At 38.8% G+C, this 26,837-nt stretch overlaps 1 protein-coding gene across 2 annotated transcripts in view; it reads right to left on the bottom strand.

Annotated features, from left to right (window-relative positions):
* The window catches only part of MTHFD2L (methylenetetrahydrofolate dehydrogenase (NADP+ dependent) 2 like), a 97,602-nt gene that overhangs the window by 6,773 nt on the left and 63,992 nt on the right, over positions 1–26,837 (bottom strand). For both annotated transcript variants that reach the window (XM_045857904.1, XM_045857905.1), the window contains exon 7: positions 13,016–13,141. In XM_045857904.1, coding sequence (XP_045713860.1) covers positions 13,016–13,141 — 126 coding nt within the window. The remainder of the gene's footprint in view (positions 1–13,015; positions 13,142–26,837) is intronic.

Genomic DNA, 26,837 nt, shown 5'->3' with positions numbered 1-26,837 from the left:
TATCTAAAATATATATAAAGCATATTATATAAACATGTATAAAGCATATATAGTTAAATCATTTCTAAACTTTGGAATATATATGTATATCTGTGTGTATATATATGTATATGTTTGTATATATACATGTGTATATATACACATATATGTGTGTGTGTATGTATGTATACACATATATATTCATTCTGAGGCAGGATAAGATCAAATGGGAAAACTATGCCGCCTGTTCTGTGTTCGCACATTTCTTGAATGAAATTAGTTTATCACCTGGAGTAGGGGGAAGGAGGAACCTAAAAGTAACAACATGAAGTGAAATGGTAAGATTGGAAAAAGTTCTGGCACCTGTGCAAGCACCTCTGACAGGAACAGCAATCAGATATGGAGTCAGAGAGATGTTTTCCAAGTGACAAGAAAAGCTTCAGATCTCATGAATGCTTGAGAGGGTATGAAAGAAGGAGAGAATGCAATGTGGACATAGTGAATGGTAAAAGTGAAGGAGGTTTGGACTTGACAATGAATTTTATGCATTGGAGGAGCTGAAAGAGGTTCTTATGACCAAAGAATATGGTGAAAACAGGAGAAAGAGACGCAGCTGGGAGGTGGTCATGGGCTGCATGACCCTGAGGTGAGGGGTCGGGAAACAAGCTGGGTGATTGGCAGCTATAATTACTGTGTTCAAAGTAAATAAGCTTTTAGGAAAGTCTTTTGTGAATGAACTTGGTTATTTAATTATTTACTAATAGCAAGTAATGCAAGATGGGAAATTGAAGAGAAATACGAATATTACTAAATAATTTTTAGAAGAAAATTAAAGGAGAAATCCATATTGTATTTCCATTAAGTTTCAGGTTCTTGCATGTTATTAAATTATTATCCAATAAATCCTTTTTCAACTTGGAAAATAATTCGATCTGTTGTGTTGCATTTTCTCTCCTATGGGAAGAGACACTTTTTTTCATGTTACTGACTTCAGGTTTCTAAAGGCAAAAATTAAGGCAGACTTGGCTTGACATCATTTCATTATTCTAGCTTAATGACAAGCATTTTTCAAAGTTACCATAAGAACAATAGCTTTGGAGCAGAAGTCATTTCATGTTTAAAATTCGAGGCGATGACAGTGCTGATGGAAGAAACTAGGTGTTCAGTGTATGTCTATGCCTCCCCAAAACCCAGGGGTGACAAGTGGTCATGAAGTTTAGAACTATTTCTCAGGAAGGGTACTAACAGCAACATGAGGGGCATTAAGATGCCCTTTAACCAGAGTAAAGGAAGAAGTATGTGACAATGAACCTTTTGGTACTGGGAACCCCGGGGTCTCTGGCATGTGAGTTCCAGGTCATTATTTCCTCTGGAGACTTTATGTTCCTGAGTTCCCAGGGCCTGAGCTTAATAACCCAAATCCTCACCAAAGATACTCGTAAGAAAACTCACTGATTCTCAGGCAGATAGTGCACTCCTGCTTCAGTACATTATATACTACTCCAGAGATATCCAGTAATAGAATATCCAGACGTACCTAAAGAGAATTAATTTTTCTAGTATGGTTTGCAATTTGTATATTCTGGCAAAGTCAAAGAATATATTTGTGTTTTAAAAATCTTCTTGTGGGTGGAGGAAACTGATGTCTCGAGTTTCTGTAGGATTATTTCATTTCCCTTTCTACTCTGTCCAATTCTCTGTCACTTTGAAGGAAATACTCTATGGCCCATGTCAGACTTCCAACCATGCTACAACTGACTTTCAAAACCAACTCCCTTCCTTGAAAGGAAAAGGGATCATTCTTTACCTGTGGCAAGGCAGCAGAAGAAAAATTTCTTGTTGCTCTTATGTAAATCTCAGCCTCCTAGTATATGCATATATTTATAATTGTCTAAATTAAATGCTTGCAGAATTTTCCCACGCTTTTAAATGCAGGCAATTTAGACACGACCTTTCAAACATATCCACTATAATGAAGGGGAGACAAGCTTCAAAATGAAGTACATGAATAACAACCAGAAAAACCTGTCTGGTGTAGGACTAGAGAAATAGTATGACTCAGGAGGTAATACAGAAAACACTCCACTTTCTCGTATGATTGGTATAAAAATGACACTTACGAGCATGATAAACCAGAGGGAGGAAAGAGCTCCTTGACAAGTGAGTGGCTCGCCATTGAACTCTTGTAAGGCAACAAGGAATCAGGTGCCCTAGAGGCAATTTACTATGCATTCTCTTACATTCCTCTGGTTGTCTGGTTCCTGTGGTTTCTATAAGATTTCTACATATATTAAGACATTTATTATCATGGCCCCTGTGGGGCAGTAATGGGACAGAAAGGATTAATGCTCTAATGGGGTACAAGAGTATGACACTCTGATCCACATTTCTATACAAATCATACTGGCTTCATCAAGTTGGTGAGCTGGACTTACAAAGGCTCCTTTCCTCTATTTCCCATGCTATCTATATGTGTAGAGTGGCTAAGCTTTCTTTTTTGCTTTAGTTACTTTTCTCTTTATAGTAAATTAAAAATATATATATATATACCTGCTTCATAGATGTGAACATGTAAAAATGCTTCTCATACCACTCAGAAGCATTTAATGGAGCCAAATAGCAAATCCATCACCCCATGGAAGTTCAGAATTGCTCACCAAAAGCTCTGAGACCCACCAGTGGAAGCCCCTTTCTGACCATGGATCCCATCAGCGATCATTGCCAGTTTCCATGTTGGTGGTCAGGGGTAGTGATCACTGCTATGATAGTTCTAGTATTCTATCATCACTAAAAATGTCTTCCTTTCTTGACTTAAAAAAAAAATCATCATTTACACCTGTCATTTTCCCCAATCCCTTCTCCTTGAGCCACTCAGCATTCGCATCATAGAGCACAAAGTCTGTGAACTACACAGCCTGTGTGGACGGCCCTCAAAGTTTCTTGGCGGGGCCTTGATCTCAATAGTGTGCCATCACCTGAGATACTACAACATAAAATTTCCCTCCCATAAATATTTATATTTTAATATGAGGCCCTAAGGAACTGCAAAAAAAAAAAAAAAAAAAAACAAACCCTCATCATTAAGTGTAAGGAAAAGAGGAGGACGTGCAGAGGCCTCAGGCGCCTCTCTTGCTCCTGTGGGTGTCCTTTTTGTGCTTCAATTTTAACTCTTCGCTGTAAGAGTAGATCATTCAATGTCAAATGCATTATGCTAAAAAGAACATCTCCAAAGCTGACCTGACTTCAAAGACCTTACCTTCATAAGGAGCATCTTGTGCTTGTCATAAGGACAGGAGAGATGGGTGGGTCCCTGCTGACGGGGTCTCACAGTGACCGTCAGTGGTTCCACCCGAGCATGAAACGACCCGTGTGTGCCCTCTGACCGCAGCGACAGCAACAGCATCTCTAACGGAGGCTGCTGCAAATTTCCATCAGCTTTTCAAAGTGGCTGGATGAGATCACCTCGGGGATGAGGTCATCCCTTAGGCTAAGGCTAGACTTTTGGGCTGCCTTGTAATCATCTACCAGAATCAGTTGATATTTTGGGTCAGACTGATCAACCATGTTTTTGGACTGAATGTTTGCGGTTCCCCCAAATTTGTGTGCTACAAACTTTACTTCCAAGGTGACGGTGTTAGGAGGTGAGGCTCTGGGGAGGTGATTAAGTCATGACGGTGGAGCCCTCAAGAATGGGATTAATGCTTTTATTGAAAAAGAAACAAACAAATAAACAAACAAGAACAGAGAGAGCTCTCTCTTTGTGCCATGTGAGGATACACAGTGAGAAATGAGCTGTCTGCAACCCAGACGTAGGTCCTCACCACAGCCTAACTATGGGGACACCCTCATCTTGGACTTCCAGCACCCAGCACTGCAAAAAATAAATGCTTGTTCTTTAAGTTGATAAGGCCATGGTGATTTATTATACCAACCCAAACTGACTAAGACACATACCATGAAATTAAATAATTCACACTGAAAACTGAGTTGGTATGGAGTGACTTTAATTTGTCTTTTTTTACAATACTACACAGGTCTATAAAAGTAATTGAGTTCAAAAACAGTCCACCTTCCTTAGAAACTGGTAATATGCTCTTATTTTTCTGTCTTGTACCACACACAGTTGGGAATAAATAGTGCCAAAACCACTTCCAAAAAAACCTTGTTTTTACATATAATCTAGAGGATATATGTTCTGTGAGAGCAGGGACTTTGTCCCTCTTGTGCGTGGCTATGTCCCAGTACCTTGACAGTGTACTGTGTGAGAAATACGGGCTGAGTGAATCAATGAATGACTCAGTGGATGTATCATTCTTAGATCTGGGCTGTTGTGGATCAATAACTTGTTCGATGTTGCCTTTAGTAGGAGTTTTGTCTCCACTAAGACAACTTTAAAGAATTACTTCTGTAAGAGTAATACTGGGGATTTATAAGTACAGAGGATGGTTATAAAATGAGCACTGGTGGGACAAGATGGCTAAGACCTGGTGGGGGATGGAGATACACAAGAAATGCAGGACAAGAAGTTTACCTTACACAGGCACACAAGTTAGTGAGGAATAACTAATTCAAGGTAGTATAGGGTTAAGAGAAAAAGAGTAGGTCAGATGAGATCTGCTGTATGAGTTGGGAGAAGATGGGGATAAGTACGAGTGCTTTAAAGTTGATGCGTATAACCGTTGGGTGAAAAACAGACTTGACCAGGAGAAAGCCGAGGCCAGGAAAGTATGAGGAGCAGGGTGGTGACTGAACTGTGAAGTGATACATTACCGGATCTATAGTTGGAATGGAGAGAAAAGGTGACTAGTGTGTACACACACACACACACACACACACACACACACACACACACACACTATTTTCTACCAGTCATTATGCTCAGCAAGTCACATGCACCAGCTCATGTGAGGTGATTACTTCATTTAACCTTCAAAACAAGTTTATAAGATAGGTATTATTATCCCAGTTTTCAGATGATAAAATCAAGTCTCAGAGAGGTGAAGTGATTTGTCTAATTGTTTTAAGTAACAGAGCTAAGATTCCAACCCCAGTCAGCCTGACTCCATAATCTTTTATGAAAGATTGGACATGATATAAAAAGAGCATGGAGTGAAAGGTAACTAACTCTCAGATTTCAAATGTAGGGTACTATGCATATACGAGACATCTGGTGAAGCAACTATAATAAAAGAAGAGAAAATTTAAATGAAAACTGCTTTAAAAGCACTTCAAAGGTTTTAGTTCCATTTCTAGTACTTTCTCAGAAAAATAGTACTGGGCTTCTACGTAATTCAAGACCCCCTTTTGTTTTCGTGTTTTAACTACTGGGTTACAAATTTGAAGAATAATTTTGACAAAATGGCATCCCAAATTATAGGGTTCCTTTTTCTGAAGATTTTCTGTTCAGTGGAGATTCTTTGGAAGAATTCAAGGTAAGGCTCTAGCCATTTGGATCACAATTGTTTACAATATTATGCTTCCCTCATTTAACAATGTGGGGCCTACTATTAAGAATGAAAGGCTTAAGCCCTGGCTGGCGTAGCTCAGTGGACTGAGTGTGGGCTGCGAACCAAAGTGTCGCAGGTTCGGTTCCCAGTCAGGGTACATGCCTGCGTTGTAGGCCATGACCCCCAGCAACCGCACATTGATGTTTCTCTCTCTCTCTCTTTCTCCCTCCCTTCCCTCTCTAAAAATAAATAAATAAAATCTTTAAAAAAAAGAATGAAAGGCTTTTTGTAATTTTTCCTTCTTGCCTTTGATTTGCAGGTCCCTCCACTTATGAAGACCCTCTTTCCCCTCTGCCTATTCTTCACCTAACATACCCAAATGTATGGGAATTTTGTTGATTGCTTCAGGCTCATCTCAAAAGGGTTCTAGAACTGGCACTTTCACTCCTTTTTACTCGAAAATTCTTACAGTCATTATTGATTCTTCTCTTTTTCTATCTAATCATTTACCCAATTATTCTAACTCTCTTTTTAAATTATCTCCACCATCTCATCACGTCTTAACACCTTCATCTATTCCCAAGCTGGTCCACACCCACCTTGGGTAATTTCTTAGGTAATTACAATAGCCTCCTAACAGGTACCCTATTTATACCCTTACTTCTCTAAGGTCTATCTGCCATTCAGTGGCCAGGGGGATACTGGTAAAGTGCAAGTTGACTTATTTCTTTCCCCCAAATCCTCCAATGGCTGTCTATTGCACTGGGAATAAAATCCAAATTCTTTCCCATGGTCCATGGGCCCTACATGATCTGGCACCCCTGCTGCTACCTCTTTAACTGCACCAGGCATGCTGCCCTTCACAGTCTTCATGCCTGCTGCTCCAGGCGCCTGATACGTTCCTCTCCCACATGTCCACACAGCTCTCCCCCTCCTTGTGCTCAGGTCAGCAGTGGGCCTTCCCTGACCACCCTTTCCAAACAACCCCACTCCACAATTCTCCAATCCCCTTATCTTGTTTTATTTTTGTAACACTAAACACTTCCTAATATATTATATGAATATGTATGTATTTGTTTATTTTTTGTCTCCTCCAGTTGGAAGGTAAGCTACATGTATGTGGATACGGATTTTGCCTATTTAGGTTGCTATTGTGTCCCAATTTCCTATAACATTGTCTCCCTGAATCTCAGCCCCAAACCCCACTCTGGCCTCCAGGGGTTCCTATGAGGACCATGGGCAGCCCCTCCTCCCACCACTGTCCTCCTCAGCTCTGTCTGCGAAGGGGTGTTGTGAGAGGTCAGAGAAGCCCCTGTGCCAGGAGTTACGGTTCAGGAAGAAATTGCTAATAGGAGGTGGGCTCAGCTGTGTGTCTCCTCCAAGGCTGGGGGTGTCCCATTCCTGGTGCAATTTAAGAAAATGGCAAGTTGTAGGCCAGAAGCAGGCGGACAAACTAGCTCAGCGTCTTTTCCTTCCCCTTTCCAGGGAAGCTAGGCTAAGAATCCTCTTTCCCTCCCTATCTAGGACCACCCCTTCCTCATCTACACATCTCTCCCCAAGTTCAAGCACAGACTCCTGCCAGTTGTGACAACATAGATGGACTGAGCTCCCTAGTCGCTCAGTAAAGCTGAGCTCCCTAGTCGTTCAGTTGAGCTGGTGCTAGTCTTGCATCCCTCTCTTGCCTGTGGCCTAAAGGGTGAGGTGGACCAGCTCCAGGAGGGCACTATCCACGACAGGGTGCCCTGCAGTAGTGGCACACAGAACCCCACAGGAGGACCCAAAGGGCAAACAGGGCATTGAGAAGCAAAGAACCAGGAGAGAGAGTCCCTGTCCTCATTCCTGCCCCCACTGTATCCCAGCCTGTTGGAAACTAAAACCCTGTGCACTATGCGTTTTTTTTTTTCAACTGAGGTATATTTGACATATAACATTGTGAAATTTTAAGATATACAACCTGTCAATTTGTTAACTTATGTGTTGAAATGTACAAATATAGCTTTAGTTAATACTACTATCATGTCACATAATTATTTATTTTTGTGCTTAGAACAATTAAGATCTAGTCTTTCAGCAATTTTGAAGTTTAATATACAGTATTGTTGACTATAATCACTACACTGTGTAGTATTAGATCTCCAGAATTTATCATGCAGGTTTGTACCATTTAACATCTTCCAATTCCACTACACCCAGCCCCTGGTAACCACAATTCTACTCTCTGTTTCTATAGTTCATCTTTTTTGATTCCACATGTATGTGAGCTTTAGTCTTTCTCTGGCTTCTCTCACTAGGTACAATGCCCTCAAGGTCCATCTATGTTGTCACAACTGGCAGGATTTCCTTCTTTCTCATGGTTGAATAATCCCATTATATTTATTTCTATCTCCCTATATTTATCTATCTATCTCATATCTTTTTTATTCATTCATCCATTGAGGGACAGTTAGAATGTTTCCAGATCTTGGCTATTGTGAAGAATGCTTCAATAAACATGGAAATGAAGATATCTTTTCAATATCCTATTTTCATTTCCTTTGGAAAGATATCAAGAAATGGAAAAACCAGATCATAAAATCAACTTTCACATACCAGTTGTATTTCTATAAAATGACAGTGAAATATATAAAAATGAAATTTAAAAACATTCCCATTTATAGTAGCATCAAAAACAATAAAATACTATGAAACAAATTTAACCAAGGAAAAGATATATATATCTTTTATATATAAAAATATATATATTTATATATAAATACATTTATATATAATATATATAAAATTTATTTTATATGTAAAATATATTATATATTATATATAAATATTTTTTATATATAGTGTAAACTGCATGACATTAATTAAAAAAATGAAGAAGACACAAATGTAAAGCTATCTTGTGTCCATGGATTGACAGAATTAATATTGCTAAAATGTCCATACTGCCCAAAGCCATCTATAGATAATGCAATCATTATGAAAAATCTCAATGGCATTTTCCATAGAAATAGAAAGAATAATCCTAAAGTTTGAATGAAACCACAAAAGAATCTGGGTAGCCAAACCAATCCTGAGAAAAAAAGAACAAACCTGGAGACATCACATTTTCTGATTTCAAACAAAGTTACATTACAAAGTTACAGTAATTAAAACAGTATAGCAGTGGCATAAAAATAGACACATGGACCAATGGAACAGCATAGAGAACCTACAAATGAACTCCACATAAAGGGCCAATTAATATTTGACAAGAGAGCCAAGAATGTTCTATGAGAAATGACAGTCTGTTCAATGACTGGTTCTGGGAAAACTGGATAATCATGAACAGAAAAATGAAATTGGACCCCATCTCATATCATTCACAAAATTTAACTCAAAATAGATTAAAGTCTTAAGCATAAGGCCTGATACCATAAAACTCCTAGAAGAAAACAGAGGGAAAAGACTCCTTGATATTGGTCTAGGCAATGATTTGTTGAATATGACATCTAAAACATAAGCAACAAAAGTGAAAATCAACAAATGGGACTATATCAAACTAAATAGTTCCTGTACATTAATGAGAGAAAATATTTGCAAATCATATATGGTTAAGGAGTTAATATCCAAAATATATAAAGATCTCACACAAGCCAATAACAATCCAATTAAAAGATGGGCCAAGGAACCAAACAGATTTTTGCAAAGAAGGCATCCAAATGGCCAGCAAGTACATAAAAAGATACTCAACATCACAAATCATTAGGAAAAAGCAAATCAAAACCACAATGAGATATTACGTCATACCTGTCAGAATGCCTATTATCAAAATGACAAGAGGTAAGTGTTGGCCGGGAGATAAATAAAAGGAAACCACTGTGCACTGTTGGAGGTATTGCAAATTGGTGTAGCCACTAGGAAAAACAGTATGGAGGCTCCACAAGCAATTAAAAACACGACTGCCATGTGATCCAGAAATCCCATTTCTGCCTCTATATCCTGCTCTTCTAACAGTAGGTAACTTACCCTACCCAGCCAGGCATACACACAAAAACCTTAGTACTTGAACTAGAAGATCTGCAAAGCCTGAAGGGCCCTGTGCAGCCCTGGGCCCAGGAACAGAAACCAAGGGTTTTTTTGTAGGCTTGCCCCCAGTTTCTAAAAGTATGATGCAGGCCTCCTTGCCTTGGACTGCCTTAAAGTGCCACTGCCCCAATGACTGGAAACTTTGTGGACCATGCCCAGGCCTGGCCCTCAGTCTCCAGGAGAGCCTCATGGCAGCAGCAGTAGCCCAGTCTAGGTGGGGCTCCTGGACTCTGAGCAGACTCCTACCCTGTGGCCCACCTACCCACTTGTGCAGCTGTGGCTGGCCTGTCCCCTGTTGTTGCTCTATCTGTCTGGCATCACCCTGACCTGGCCTGGGATATTCCATACATGTCTAAATATATACATGTCCATAAATTTGCCTTCAGTAAATTCCTCTAGCTGTATATCAAGAGTCTTTTAAATGGCAAATGGAGGCATTGTCAACATCCCATGGTCAACTATTTCAATTTCACTTTCAGTATCATCATTGTTCATTTCTTTGCTGGTAATTCCCTTTTTCCATGGTATGTTTTTTTGGAAAGGAAAGTTTGTCACTGTGGGGCAAGAAGTCAACAGAATTGTATACTTTGTTATCTGATCTGAATGTGCCATGACCAGTCACCAAAAGACTTTGAAAGAAGTGATATGATTGGTCACAGATTGTCATGCACATTTGATATTTGCATAATAATTTTTGGATTGAGGATCTAGCAGAGAAGTTTGCAGTTTATGCAATTACAGTTAACATACCACAAGGACTGAAGAACTCAAACCACTTTGTTGGGGACTGGTGTTCTTTAGCTCAGCTGTGGTGACTGAAATCTCTGCATATCGGAACCAAGCAAACTGAGGACTGCTGTACACAAATAACATTGTCCAGGTGCCTTTCAAATTTGCTATTATACATCTCCTGGCACGGGGGGCGGGGGGGCGGGGAGGGGTTGGAATAAAAAAGTAACTTCATGTCTCCAAAAGGAAAATATTAACCAAATGAAGTACAAAAGAGTGGAGACAACAGAGGGTACTAATTACAAGAGTCTGGCTGTGAACAAATGGTGCTACATGACTATGTCATCTCAGGCAAGATGCCAGGGGTAATAACTCCTACCTCATAGGGTTAAGAATTAAATGAATAATTTATGTAAGAGGATGAGGACAGTACCAGCACACTGAAAGCATTCTCGAACACTGGCTACGAAGAGCAAAGCCAAATGACTGAGATAGTGTTCCCACGTAGGAAAGCCTCTCACACCTTCCTTACCCTCAGTATAATTTTCTACTAGATTTGCCTGTCTCCTCTTTAAGAATATTGGCAAATTTGCAACTGAGGTGCTGAGGTGACAGGGAATTATTGGGGTGATGGTGGAGGGAGGGACAATTGTTTCTCTCTCTGTCACCTCTAGTCCTGACCACCATAGAGTGCCATCAGCCCAGACAGGGCTGTTGTGCTCTATTCTGGTCTTGGGGGCGGGGGTGGGGGGGAAATAAGGAAGACAGAAGGGAATGGAGCAGTGGGGGAAAGAGCAGGAAACCCTAGTAGCTGAAGGAAGACGTGCTCTGAAAGAAATCATGTCTAAATCAAAACAAAAACCTGACATTAATGTCAAAAAGAAATATTTAGGGTGTTTTTGTGTCTCCTTTTTGTCACGGACTACAGTTCATGACAAGTGGTGATGGGACCCTTACAAAATATCTCTTTTTTGAGAGAAGCCTGTCTCAAGACTGAGGCCAAAACATCTAATAATGAAGAAGACTACAAATAGGCATCTGGATTTTCTTACAAATAAATAAAATGACTCTTGGTTTAATACATCACTAAATTTGCAATTATTTACATATTACTAATATTCCTCTAATGGGATCATTATTCTTTAAAAAATCATTTCTATCAAATTCATCTACTTGAAATAGGTTGTCCTATTTCCTTTATGAGTGAGCCAAAGATTTCTGCAAGAACAATTTACTGCAGCACTTGATTTTATCTGCATCCGTTTTGTTAATCTGGGTTATAGTTATAGTGAAACTCTCACCAATACAAAGCATCCACACTTCCCCTGTGGCAATTAGCAGCCAAGTGCTACCTATAAGTTTTGAGGCATAACCCAAGTTCAAGTTCCCCCCTCTTAGCCAAGAGATCATCCCTCACCTCGGGTTAAGTCCTGAGGAACAACCTGAAGAACGACATGTCAAAACCTACCTCTTGCCTGCTCCTCTGGGTGGCTGAGTCATGGCCCAGGTGGCAAGGTCGTCTTCCTTATGGCTCTGCCTCCACGAACCAGTAGTGTGGCAAGAGTAATGTTACCAATCATGTGGGGGTATTTTATGATAGGATCAGAAAAATCTGATCTTCCAGCCTTTGGGGGGGTTTTCACAGTCATTTGGTAGCATTGAGTTGAATGTACAAGACACAGCAAGCATTAGGGGTAGAAGGAGCTGTTAGTACCACTTGATAACAACCCCGATGCCTAGAGAGGTTGCAAAGTTCCTGGGTTAGAACACTAGTCTAAAAGCATCTCTTCAGACTCCCAGACCAATGCTCTTTCCTGTTCATGTCATATCTTCTTTCTATTTGTCATTTCCTTTTTTATTTCACTATACACTTAGATACATAACCCCAAATTAATGTATTAGATTCTGCCAAGTGGAGTAGTATGCAACCTGAAGTGCATATATCTGTGTGACTGAGCAGATGCATTCACCCAGAACTGCTCATTTTGAAATGTTTTCAGAATAGCCTCATGAGCACAAAACCTTCTTAGCTAAACATAAGGGTGTGTGGTAATGAACTGAAACCAGCAAACTCTCATCTAACAGAAGGATCTTATTAGATGTGGTAAACTGCTGGGTAAGGTTGTCCCACAGCACAGTCAAGGTTATGAACTAAAAATATCCTGGCTCTTCTTTCTTCAGCTCATTATCCCGTGTTGTCTGCGGCCCCTGGATGCATCATAAGTGTGGTGATTTTCACAAGAAATGCATGGTAACTATAATGTTGTCAAAAAGCAATGACAGTGCAAAAAATAAGAAATAAGGTCAAGGCTTGAAATATATTTTCACCTTTTCAAGTTGAGATCTTCAGTAAATTATTGATATGTAATAGTAGTGATTGAATTTGAACAATGAAATAAAGAAATGAGGTCATTTCTCAAAGAGATCAACATGTACACATAATGAACATATATATGGACGGACACACATGTGCACTTGGAGAGCCACCCTGCCAGACTGGACGCTCCATCCTGGCAGGGAGCCTGTGGGTGGCAGCCTGGGAGGGCCGCAGTATGCTCTTTGGTAAGATCCGTCTGTGCTTTGCTCTTACCCACCACGCTGTCCTCGGAGGGTATTGTTGCATATATGCATTCTCGGGTTTTCCTTTTTTTTCCTTTCCTTTTTCCTCAGAGGAAAGAGGTGCAATGATTTATAACTTACTAATGCCCCCATCAAGTAGAAAATTTCACTTTCTATTATCAAAACGTGAAAAATAGAATGTTTCTTTATCATTACTTAGGAAAAATGATATAATTTATTACCTTCAAAGTCCACATCTCCAACTAATTTTGTCTTTTCTGTCACTGGGTCGTGGACATAGTTGATTCCAACATCAATTACAGCTGCACCTTCTTTAATCATATCAGATGTAATCAACTTTGGAATACCTGGAAGCAAAACAGAATTGTAAAACACTCTAAAAAATTCTTAAACTTGGTCATGAGTACGGCATAACAAAGGTTTACACATCTAATGATTTTGTTGTCATGGCTTTAAAAAATATACAACATCCACTGTTCTTAAGTGTACTGATTATTTCTGATCAAGCCCATATGGGCTTCTGTGCATAGAATCTGCCAGCATTTACCCTTTCACCTCCGAGACTGTCCACCAGACTCCTCCAGATGTATGCCTGCTGGAGCGGCATTCTTGTGTCTCATGTGCGACAAAAGGCATTGGGAGATTATGGAGATGGATGAGACTCCTGTTGAGGTTTAATGCAGTGGAGTGGAGTGGAAACAACTCAGAATTTGGAAGCAGACAAAAGGAAGAGAGTGGGGGAGGGAGGAAAAATAAAAAAATAAGGATGACAATAATTCATATTCCTCCGTGTTGTGATAAACTGTAGAGTGTGATACCCATATTCCAAATGTGAAGTGCTATCTGGAGCTGTTTATTTTTTCTTGATTTCCCTAAGATATAGTAAACTTTACTCACGATTTCTCCATTCCAGTTTGAAAGATAGCTTTATAGAGATCTTATGTCACCATCTATTTTCTGTATTTTCAAATTTTATTTCAAGTACAACAATATAAGCAAATGGCTAATGTTCCAGGAATTTTTTTGTTGTTAAGATGAAAATAAAAATCACTATAATCTTGCCATACAAAGATAAGTGTATTTTGATTGTATTCCTGTCTGGGATTTCAAAATATTGTGCCTCACTATGTATCTTACCACTTTGTCATTAAAGTTAAATGGTGAATATTTTTCCATTTCATCAATTATTTAAAACTTAAAAACTGCATGAAATAATTTATGATAATCCACATAATAAATTATTAAATCCTGCATGCTGTCCCATATTTTGTTTTATAAATAATGCAGTGATCATCATTTATGTTCAGGAAACTACAGATGATTTCTTAACTGAAGCATTCAAACCTGACAAAATTTTTCACTGAACTCTTATTTACGTGATGGAAAAGCATGGATGAGCTGGAAACTCTTGTTGATACAGTTGAAGCTGTTTAAATAACCTCTTCTGAAACTATTGATCACTGCATCTGTCATGTCTATTGAGGTCTTCCATGGAGAGTATTTGTCAGTTGCCACTTTCAAAATTTTTATAAAGAACTTAGAAGAACACATTGGTATTGTGATGGTTATTTTATCCTTGTCCTCCTCCAGGTCCATTTCCACCCTTCTCTGATCTATGCCAGGACTGAGGCTGACCCTTACAGAGGTCTAGTGTGCTTCCTATTACCCTTGGAACCCTGTCACAGCCATGAGAACTGGCTCAAGCCAGCCTGCTGAAGGACACAAGCCCTGGCGAGGGGAGCCGAGTCCTCGCAATGAGACCGTCCTGGGCCAGTCAGGCTCCAGCCACCCTCCAGCTGAAGGCAGATCTACGTGCTAGAGCACATAGTCAGGATCAGAAGGAACAAGCCAAGGTCGCCATAACTGACCCACTGAACCACAAGACGCGTGGGATTTTCTTCAAAAAGGTGATTATTTAAAGTGACTTTTTTTTACATAGCAAAAACTGCATAGCCTATATTCACAAATGACACCTAATTGGATAGAATAACTAGAAGGTAGCCACTTTGGAATAATGGGCAATAAGCAGCATGAATTTAGAAGAGGATAAATGTATACTTCTGACTAGATACTGTATTTGATTAAAAACTCATTAATACAAAAACAAACTAAGCAATCAACTGGAACAGGAACAGAACCACAGAAATGGAGATCACATGGAGGGTTAGCAACAGGGGAGTGGGAAGAGGAGAGGGGGGAAAAGGTATGGAGAATAAGTAGCATAGATGGTAGGTAGAAAATAGACAGGGGGAGGGTAAGAACAGTATGGGAAATGTAGAAGCTAAAGAACTTATGATACATGGACATGAACTAAAGGGGGGAATGTGGGTGGGAGGGGATGTGCAGGGGGGAGGGGAGTGAAGGGGGGAATGGGACAACTGTAATAGCATAATCAATAAAATATTAAAGATAAAATAATAAACTCATTAATAACTATTAGGCTATAATACTAAGACAAATAGTGTTCAGATATAAGGAAATAATGTTATCTGTTATATTTTTAGCAGACTCTCTCTGTAGGCATTGGTTATAATTGAGGGAAAAACTATTAGAATGGATCTAGAAATCATGTTATGTGGAGCAAGTGCTGTCAAACTAGTTGGCCCAACAGTTTATCTGAAAAAAGATAGAAAAGCTTGTGCCACAATATAAAGCAACTATATCACTAAACACAGGGTTTAATTCAGCTAGCTTTATTTTGTCATAGTAAGACTTTTTGGATAAAGGGAGTAGTATGTTGATTTATTTTCTGCCACAGCTCCTTGTGAACCTATAACATATAGTTCCCAAAGGGTAAGAAACAATCAGGGGCCAGTCCTAGTCCACACATTGGATACCTTTGAAATAGAGGAATGGTTCAATAAATTCAGACTGCCTATCTCAGGAAAAAAATACAACTGAAAACAAAATCAAAACCCAATCATTGTGGTAATGTCTTCAATATGTTAAATGGAATGGAAAATGTATTTATTCTATGTTTTCAGAAGGAAGACTAAAGGGAACACAGGAAGGGAATAGGTTTTAGCTCAACATAGAGAATATTTTAATGCTAACGAAATATGTCTCAAAGAAAAACATTATATTGTCCTTATTGCTCATTATAAATATTCACAATAGGGTAAGGAAGGGATAGAATTGGGAAGGTTAGTGGTACCTCCCACTTTATGATATAAACATTCTCTTTTGTCTGTTCAAATTGAAAAAAAAAGTTTCTTTCTTCTCTCAGTTAACTGGTTTCAGAACACTTGTAGACTTCTGACTCTATAAAAGGCTCAACTAAGAAAAGAAAGATAATACAAATTATACTTAACGATTAAAATCATAATAAATAAACATAAAAAATCTCTATTTTAGATATGTTAAATACTCCAAGTCATCCACTTACATCGTTGTCTTGTAGAGGAAAGTGATTGATGTATTTTGTTCCCAAAGTACACAAATGCAATATATTTAAATTCTTATCACTTGATAATAGTGAAATGGCATTAAAAACTATTTAAATATTTGGTAAAGAAAATAAATACATACTATTAGTATGTGGAGTCAGAATTCTTTACTTTCTGTAAAAGTTGAAAATGAATAATAATTTCAAGGGAACATTTTCTATGAGAGTTATGGTTTTTATGTGTGCTAATTTCTGTGATAATTCCATGGAAGCCTTCCCTTAATTCTTATATAATTTGAAGGCTCAAGTGTTATATGTGAGAACCGAAACCGTCCACACCCACAGAGCTTACTGTACATAGTAATATGACTTTACTCTTCCACTTCCAGGAAACTCTTGCTCAGAAAGATAAAAGTTGCAAGTAATTTTATCTAAGGAACTTATAGACAAGGTCATTTTAATTAATACCAAACTGTTTGACTTTTCAGTAGGTGGTATCGAATGGCTGTTCTCCAAGACTTTTGGGATCCCTTGCTTCAAAACCCTCTCCATGCTGTGTCCACCAATCCTAAACTTTTGTATTATGATCCTTATCTAATCTTAGTCAAGCCTCTGCATTCAAAGACTTGCCTTGAACTTCAATATCTCCTAAATATCCCAACTTTGCCTCTACAACCTAAGGTGCTATAAAGTAAATAATCTGAAACTATGGGGATAAAAAAAATCCCTGATCTGTGGAATTTGATGATTTGCTTGGTATAAATATTCCTACCATGGCTGACTTCAAGCTACCAAGATGAGAGCACTGAACATGGACTGGGAAGGAAATGCTCAGAATCAACCTTGTCAGGCTGATGGAGCTAGCTTTTGCACACCACTGCTCCTAAGGGGCTGTCCAAAGTGTTCTCCCATACTCTGTAACCATAAACTCAGATTTCTCTTATCAATGGATTCTTTGGGTGATATTTGAGAGGAGTCAGCATTCAACAATATTAGGGATCCATACAGACTTAATCAAGAACCTCTCTTATCCATGCTCCAGGACCTCAACTGGAAAACTGTGGGTGCCTCTGTGGCCCCTTGAGCCTCTTACTGGGACAGGGAGCTATTGCCAGCCTCTCTGACTGGGAATGATGACCAAAGTCTCACATTGAATCTGAACTGGTTTCTTTTCATTACAGCTCCCCAAATGCTGAATTTATTTTGACTCCTGTGAACAAGAAACCCTTTTAAGGAATTGGATTATACAATCAGGTAAAAATACTTTTATCCTTACTGGAAATCTGTCTTCTTACTTAGAATGTGTGTGTCTTTGTCCCTGTCATTTTTTTGCTCTCTTTCTGTAAGGGAAAAGTTCACAGGAAAGGGATGGAGTAAGCCAGATGAATCTATTCTTCAAAAGGACCTTGGGGACTGAGGAATTCAGTGTCTTTTGAACTCTGGAGAATCCTATGGAGAAACCTTGCCTCAGGTCACTTAGCAAAATTTTATGAGAACTTTCCTCAGTCTTGTATTGTTTTTATTTTCTGTGAAATCTCTCCAATCCTTTCTATCTGCTGGGAACTGCAAATTAGTCAGGTCTGCAGCTGGAGATGGGCCAGAAATTAGGCGGGGCAGGGTGGGGCGGTGCTGAGGCACAAGGTACATACATAGCACTTTCAACTGACCAGTCCTAGACTCTCACGGATTTACCTCAGTCTAAACCTAAGGCTGCGCCCCTCTGATGCAGACTCCTGCTTCTTACCTATACTTAAACCACAGCCCACATTCTTATAATTACTTTTCTAAATGGCATCATTTCATCAAGGAACATTTAGAATTACAGTAGCCATTCTGAAGAACTTTTGTTGTGCACAGAAGTGTTTTTTTGAAAGGTTCTTTAGAATATAAAGGTATAAAACCCAAACATTCAATGATCTCCATGTTTTAAATGATTTTGAGGAAGTATCCAAAGGTGTATTCAGATGCCACAGTTGTTCCCTTATAAAGATGGCCAAGGCAAAATAAAAAAAAGAGTGAAAAACTCAAAATGGGCTCTGATTTAGATTCCTCCAAAGCTCAGCAGAAACCTAACAGTCTTTATCTTATTATCCATCCTTCTCTCCCCAGCTGTGTTTCTCCATTTCCTTCTGACTCATTCCTTTTCCCTCCTGGATGGTCAGAAACCTCCACAGCGCAATTACCTCATAAAGTCAAATCCCCCTTAGACCAGGGAAAATTTCTTAGGCTTTAATATCTAGTCTTATTTGTTCTGAGCTGAAAGCCAGTGATAAAAAATTTTCCAAAGAATAGAAAAATAAAGTTTGCAGAGGAATTAGAAGTTGTTTTAGAAATGCATAATCCAGCACTCCCAAATATAAATCAAACAGTACATATGTTCAAATGCAAAAGAATTGGATGGAAAGGTAGAATTCAGAGACCCCAACTTGTATAAGAAATCAGAGGGACTTAGAAAAGCTGTATGTATTGTATAAGGTCTTTTGGAAGCTATTCCCCTAAATCATTCCTGTGAATATAAAACAGTCTCTGATTCAGTCTTATAAGCAAAGAAAGGATCACCCCATTGGGGAACTTAGAGACAAGCTCTCAAATACCTTTAGATAGAATCCAGAAGTAATTGCTGGTACAGAAGGAGTGAGCTCTTGGCTAACTTTCTGTGAATAATCTTAAATCTGAAATAGAAGACTTAGTACACAGGAAAAACTAAATGGGAAGTAGACTTAATGCCAAACCTTCAGCACCTTGCTAAACATTTTGAAAGAACCTAAGAACAAACCCAAAATAAGGCTCAAATAAGTTTATGACTTTACAGATAAAACAATTTGATATGCCCAATTACTAAACACAAAGACCAATTCACTTGGTAAAGACATTTGTACACACTGTGAACAGACCAACAGAAAGTTGGTCTTTTGGACCAACAGAATATTGGTCCAAAAGATCCCTCCCCCACCCCCAAAAGGAATGTACTTTGTTCTTTGAGGAAGAGGATGATGATGAGAAATCAGATGTCCAATCTCCCATTTACCCTTTAATTCACAAGGAGAAATTCCTCACAATGTTAAAGACAACCTTTAGTTTGATCTGGGTGCTACATTACCAGCCTTAAACTCTGCTTTTCTTTACTGAACATCTCCCTTGGAGTAAACAAACTACTCAGGTGGTAGGTGTCTAATCATCCGCAGACACTCCACAAGTCCTGGCCCAGAGCACATGGATATAGCCTGTCCTCTGTGACACCACACCTGCCAACTTCACACCCTGAAAAAGGAATTGCTGAGAGATTAAATAACATGCTCATGGTCTCTTTCTTAAAATCCCTGAAGACTCCCTATTCATAATGAGGTCACAGCTAATTAGAATATTGACTTAGACTTACTGGTACCTGTGTGTCTAAATCAAGCCCAAACTAAAGATCACAAAGAGGTGCCAGAGTTTTTGTGGATCACACTTCTAGGATATCAGCAGGATTAAAGGGGCTGAATGCATTAGGTAGGGTTCACAGTGACCTTTTTAAACCTTCATCTAAATGTATATAATACCCAAAATACAAGCTAAGGAAAGACTAAAACTAACAGAGAATGGACTGATTCTTAAACATTCATCCTCCTAGTTAAAAACCCCAATGAGTGAGGATCTGGAGTCCTTCAGAATTTTAGAATCATAAATTAAATATTCATTCTCTGCATGTTATAGTAGTAAACTCAAATTCTATCTCACCTTTGTGCCTCCTGAGGCTATATATTTTAGTTTAGACCTGTATTTTGTTTGCTTTAGTGTCCCTTTGGATCATAATACTTATTTGTCTTCTTCTGGAAATATCAACAATACGCCTACCTGGGCTACTATACCCAAGTTTATTAAGGCATCTTCATACTTTTCACAGTCCTCAACCAGGAGCTAATGAATCTGAAATTTCCCTGTAATTCTACTCTTATCACTCAGATGAGGAGTTGGGGCAGAATACATATTTCAGAAGATGTGAATGAGAAACTGAATTTGGAATTTCAAAATACTTTATGTTGTGCTGGTCCATCAGCAAATATACTCCTGAAGCACTAGGCAATAAGGAATATTACAAGTACAATAACTAGCTTTTAGATTTTACAGAAACATTTGCTGTTGCAAACTGCCACTGTTATACTGAGTAGTTTTCAAAACTCTCATATCAGTAGTCTAAGTTCCTGATAAAATCTATCACCTCTATATTCTGAGATATTCAGTAACATGAAATTTAATTATTATATACTTATAGTATCATCATGAAACAATTCTAGCTTACAAATATGGTTATACACTATAGCCCAATTCAGGTTTATGGAGGCAGGCTTGTGTTTTTTTCCTCTAGACAGTCCATCTGTGAATTTATTTCTGGCAGGAGAAAAAGGTCTATTATTAATGCATATTAAAAAAATAATTGGGATAGTTATTTTAGGGTGAACTATTCTCATCAAGAAATTTTAGTAAAAAGGATTTCGGACTCATCTAAGATTTCTCTGTTGTGATTGTGATTTCTATATGTGACTCAGGTTGATAAGTAGACTAACCAATGGATCATGTACACAGAATCACGTTACTTCAAAGGTATGGCTTCTTTTGTTAGGTCATTGTAAATCTGTTATTTTGTGATCCCTTATATGACAAATATGAAATTTTAATCTTCATTGTTACCTTAGAAAAATATAATGAATAAATATAATCTTTAAAAAACAATATTGATACCTAAATTACACACCAGCCATGATTCTACACCCTAGAAGCTAAATTTACTGATATGAAGGTATAACCATTGCCCCTTGAGCAAGTGTGATGCTGTATCTTTATTCTTATCACTTCGAACCCCACTTTTTATGTGCCCATTTGACAATCTCCAAACTGAGTTCCCATTAATCCTTTCCCAATGAATGCTCCTATCACAGTCATCTTCAAGTCTTCATAAAATAGCTCAGTCAAGGCATCCTGATAAAAGGAAGCACTGTATTTACACATAAATTTAATTAGGAGAGTTCAAAGGGCTATGCAAACATTATCTAATTAAACTCACAATAATTCAGTGAAGCAAGAGGTTGACCCATTATCCTCATTCACACAAGAGAGATTTTGAGGTGCTGAGGAGCTGTATAGCTTCTCAGTTTCACAATGATGAGTCAGAGGTGAGGCTGGGAACAAAACCAGGACTCCTGTTTAGATGTAAAAGTAACACCATGAAAATGCTTATTCATTTGAATTGCTCCTTCAGCTGGAAGTTGCTCTACTACATAAATTACAAGAGTAATTGAAATGGAATTTGTATGAATTCATATGTTTCTTTCTAGATTAGAAACTATTTCTTTAGCATTATTTGTTTTGGAGGCAGTTGGATGACAGCTAAATGCGTCCTAGCTAAATAAAGCTCACATTAGTAGTAAGAGTACTTTAATGTCTTCCCCAAGGGTCCCCCTGCTGTTTCTAGGAATCCTCAAGTGTTTATAAACCAGTGAGTCAGCAGTGGCCACAGAGCATACTCCCCATTTTTACTCTTTTTCTCTGGCTTCTCTGGTTCCTATCTGATATCCATTTGGCTATGATGCTTCTCATGGGAATAATGTCCATACCAAAGACAATCTCTGGATGCTTCCAAAACTTCTAATCTTTGGGGTGCCAGAACAGTGCTAGGTTCCTTACAGAGCTGCTGGTCATCCCTGTACTGTGCCATACTCGATCATCTAGAAATATGGAATCCCTTATTCTCAGAAAAGCATGGGATCATTCTTGAATAGTTCCATCAGCTTCTACCTTGAACCTTTTCTCTGCAAGTCCAGTGGACCTACGAGGGCAAGATGCATGCTTCTTTTTTCTTCCTCCTATGAACCAAACCTTGTTCCTTTCAAATGTAATGGTGCATTTAGGGCAGGGGTAGAGTTTAGAGACCTGTGGGTGCAGTAGACAAGGATCTACCAGCATATTACCAACCATCATGTTATATACAGAGTATTAAACTCAAACAGAATGAGTTTCAAGTATTTGTTAACCCTTTCTTTAAAAGAAAAATGTTTACCAAGGTCAGTATGTAAAAATGATCAAAGCAAGAAGTGATATATTAGTTTAAAAGAGAAGGTGGGTTTGGGGAGAGCTACAGCCAGCCAATAGCCCCTTAGTTTCCATGGGGTCCAGTTTGAAAACCAGTGAGTCCAATTCCTTTGCTTTAAAAACATAGTTCCTGAATGCCAGATATTCTAGATAATGTATACAAGTGCAGACTGATGTTTAGGAAACACGAACTATTCTGTCATAATCCCAGTTATTTCCTTTATACAGAGTCTTAGACTGTCCTTTCTCCCACCTTGCTATGTGCCAGTCAGCCTACTAATAAAAAAAGTGGTTGCGTTGGCCCTTGTTGGTTCTTATTATGATCGAGAGACACCTGCAGCAATAACTACCAGGAAACTTTTTTAAAAATGGCCTATTACTTACAGAACCTGGAAATTTCATGGCATACCTGGGGACACACAGTAGGGTTGTGGGTAGAGAGCATTGAGAGTGTGGGCCTGGGGCTCTCCTTTTTATTGGGGTTGAGCATGGGGACCTAAGAGCTCACAGACTCACTTTTTATGGGGGAATTTAAAACATATGAGTAGGAAAAATAAGAAGCTCAAATGTTCAGTTATTGAAATCAATCAAGATCTCTAAAGCAAAGAAGTCTGGTGGGGAGGGGTGGCCTGGGTTTTTATATGGTGGCTGGCGATGTGTTTACTCAAGCTAGTCATGTTTGAGATGGATGCCTCCACAATGAAAGCTTAAGTTAGACACTTGTATTACAAAAAAAAAAAAAAGCCAACTATCAGGGCTGACACTACATACCCGCTTTAAACATTCAAGCAGCAGCTGAGAAAATCTGTGCTCACTGAGTCAGAGAAGTGATGCAGACCAGAAAGAAAAGCAGAGAAGAAGGAACTTCTTCTCTGACTCATTGGGTTCCAAAATACTAGCACTTGAGAAGGATAGAAAGGCTCAAACTAAAAAATGGAGGGGCTAGGAATATGAAAAGTCAGAAGAGCTGGAAGAAGTGGTAAGAGCTCAGACTTAAGAGGTTCCCAGGGAGAGGTCGCTGGTCAGTTTGTCTTGGGTTGTGTCTTGGAGAGTTGGAAAAGCCCAGTATTCTTTGGGATATCCAAAAGCAAAGGGACCTTTTCCTCATAGCCTTTGTAGACATTGAGACAGTACTATGGTTCCAAATAATTAAATGTATGCAAAGAAGGTCTAGACTGTTGCCTTAGACACTTTTTTAGAGTTTCCTATAGCAGAGGAATAAAGCCACTGGAAATAAAAGGGCCAGTGCGTATGTAGGTAGTTGGCCAAGGACCAGATGAGATGAAGAGGAGCAGTTTACAAGCACAGTGAGAACTAAATACCCCACCATGCCTCCTTATTTACATATAAACTAAGGGAAGATGGAAGGAGAGTCTATATAGATGAAGCTGATGTTTCTACTATTTCAAATTAACTTTTCAAAGATATTGATGAAAGTCGATGAAAACTGAGGGGCATGTTAAGACATGTTTAAGGATACTGTGGTCTGCATAATTGGCTACCAAATAACTAAATTGTTTTTAGAATTAAATGAGACTTACAAATACCAGAATCTCAAGCATAAGTAACAGACTGTAATCTAACACATTTAAAGCACTTCACAAAAACATGTAGAGTTTGCTGCCCTACAGCATGTGTCGGGCATAAAGATTGGTTTGGACCGGTTATTTTTTTTTTTAGAAACAGCAGAGATGGCAGAAGCTCTGAAACCCAAGAAGCAGTCACCCTGTTGTGAGAGACATTTAAAATCATATGGGAACTCTCTATTTGTAAGTGTGTCTCCCTCATGCACCACAGAGAGGGGCATGACTCTGGAAAATCTTAACACTGGAGAAGGCAAGGATTTCAGTTTGCATAACAATGGAATCCTTGTTTACCCTTCTTTTCCTGGTCAAGTCTCATAACAGACTCCCCCACCTCCAACATCTTCTGTCTTTAGCTGAAGATGGTGTTTAAGGTGATGGCTTTGGCCATTTCAGAGAGCTAGTTTTCCTGGTCTCTCCCATGTACTCAGGAGGTTATGTGTTGTTAAACTTTCATTTCTTTTTCTCTTCTTAATCTGTCTTGTGTCAATTTGATTATCAGACCAGCCAAAAAATCTAGAAGGAAAGAAAGGAATGTTTTTTCCAACCTACATACTGAAGAGGCAGTGAAGATGGAAAACATGTAAAATAAAATCATTTTAACCAACTTACTAAAATTATTAACATTATGAAGATTGAAGCATGAAGAAAGACTTCTTTCTTCTCTAACTATCCTAGGAACTTAAACTTTTTTGAACTTTCCAGTCCTGTGTAAACACCTAGACTTCCACGTAACTCTGCAAGTACCCACTGACAGACCCACGTGACAGGCCAACTGATGACCTGCTAAAGGACTCACATATACATCCTCCGGACACCCACCATCCACACTGCCTCACACCTGACTGATACCTCAGACCGGTCCTGGGGCCAAGAATGCAGGGCTGGTAATTCTCAAGAAGGTACTTTTTACTGTAAGAACTTTTAACCTTTCTCTCTTCTTTGAAACACTTGTAAGCTTTTGCCTACCTGTGTTCTCAGTTTGTGAACTCCAAGACCCTTTAATAAATCTCTAATTTATTTCCAGTGAAGTTTCCAGACTCTTTTTGAATTTGTTCTATAAGACAATTACAGTGATTTGCTTAAAAGAAAAAAAATGAAGTCTCCACATATACAAATCAGGAAAATTGGGCAAACTGCATTCTTCTTCATGTGCCATGCAAAGTATTGCTCTAGAAATCTTGCTAGACGATTATTGATATAGAGAATATTAAACTTAGCCAATTATATGGTATATCAAATTACTATTTTATTAATATATATTAATGATTATCCATGACAAAAATACTAGCCATGGCAAACTTTAAGTGTTTGTCTAGTTATCCCTGTTCCCTGGCCAGAGTATTAAACTCACGTTCAAATCTCAGGCTTTATAGTTTAATACCTGGGTAACCTTGGAGAAGAACCTATCTGAGCCTCAGCTTGCTTACCTATATATTTAGAATAGTAACAGTGGTTAACAAAAATAGCTAGAGAAGTGAAATATGTGTATAAAGTGTGTTTAGCACATTGACTGGCACATAGAAAATACCCAATACATGCTCAGAATATACCAAAGTTATTTATATATTATCTTGGACAAAACATGTTATGATATGGTATTTTTCAAACTGTGAGTTGTGATCCATTCACGGGTCATAAAACAATCCAGTGGCAATCAGCGTTTCTTTAAAAAGCATAGCAGAGCATGATGTCCCATGGCTAAATCAAAGAGTAAGAGTTAGTAAAGGTAAGTATTCTTTTGTAAAAATTTGTCTTATTTTATGTGTGTCTGTATAAGTTGTATAAGCGCATACAAGTCATACACTTATATAAGTCAGTCATAAAATGTGTTATATATTTCATTAAAGGCCCTAAATCTTTATCCCCATTCCCACTTTAGCCTCAGCCAAACATGGTAAATGTGACTTTGTAGTTCCTTTATTTGAGCTGGAGTCTATTTCCCACCTTTTGAATCTGAGCCTGGCCATGGAAGTCAATCTGGCCAACAGAATATGGCAGAAAGGACAAGGTGCCAGTTCAAGGCCTTGCCCCAAGAGGTCTTGCATGTTTCCACTGGCTCCTTGGCACTTCTGCGATCACCATGAGGTCACAGCAGGGCCTGGATGCTGGTCCTTGGACATGGAACCACTACAGTGAATCACCCAAGCCCAGAGAAGAGCAGAGCCCCAGCAGACTTGAAGGTACATAAGTAAGCCAGTGGCCTGATAAATACATGAATGAATCAGCATGGAATCAGCTGAGCCCAGCCTAGTGAGCCACTCTCCCTGCAAACCACAGACTTCTGAGTTGTAATGATGACTGTTGCTTTAAGCCACAGAGTTTTGGCAGGATTTGTCTCACAGTTATAACATGGGAGTTAAATTTGGTGTCTGGGTCTTCTCAAAAGCATTTTCTTTTGCTTGCTTTTGTTCTTCTTGTGTACAGGTAGGTCTCACATTTTATTGTTTCTTTGCATGTCTCAATTATTTTTATCAAAAACTGAAAATTTTAGATAACATGTTATAGCAACTCTGGATATGGATCCACCTTACTGGGATGTCTTATTTGTTTAGCGACTTAGCTTGACTCCTTCGGTAAAATCTGTTTTACCCGATTAAATAGATTTCAGTGCAGCCTTGGTGTCACGTCTCAGAGAGTACGGCCTTGGGCATACACACAGTCACCAGAGGACAGCAGTGGTTCCAGCGGAGCTTTCTTAATTGTGTATTTCCCTGATCTCTTTGGTAAGCTTTTAGCTGTTGGTATCACACCCAGGTCTTAGGCTCAACTGACTGTCAATTGATTGCTCTATTGTTCAAACAATAATTTGGGGAATAAACTGCTCTATAGTCTAATACAGTTAGATTCAAGCTTCTTTACACGTGTGGTAGTCCTTCAGCCCAGTCTTTGTTCCAACTCCAGGAGATACTTTCTTGGCTTCATCTTTCCCTGTTAAGTATGTAGCTAAACTGTGGTTTAGTTTATTTTTCTCATGGATTAATTACCACCCTCCTCTGAAGTGTC

Source organism: Phyllostomus hastatus, unplaced genomic scaffold (assembly GCF_019186645.2).
Source record: "Phyllostomus hastatus isolate PE091 unplaced genomic scaffold, TTU_PhHast_1.1 phas_scaffold_1674, whole genome shotgun sequence".
In the NCBI taxonomy this organism is placed as follows: Eukaryota; Metazoa; Chordata; class Mammalia; order Chiroptera; family Phyllostomidae; genus Phyllostomus; species Phyllostomus hastatus.
This window is presented reverse-complemented; position numbering and strand designations above follow the sequence as displayed.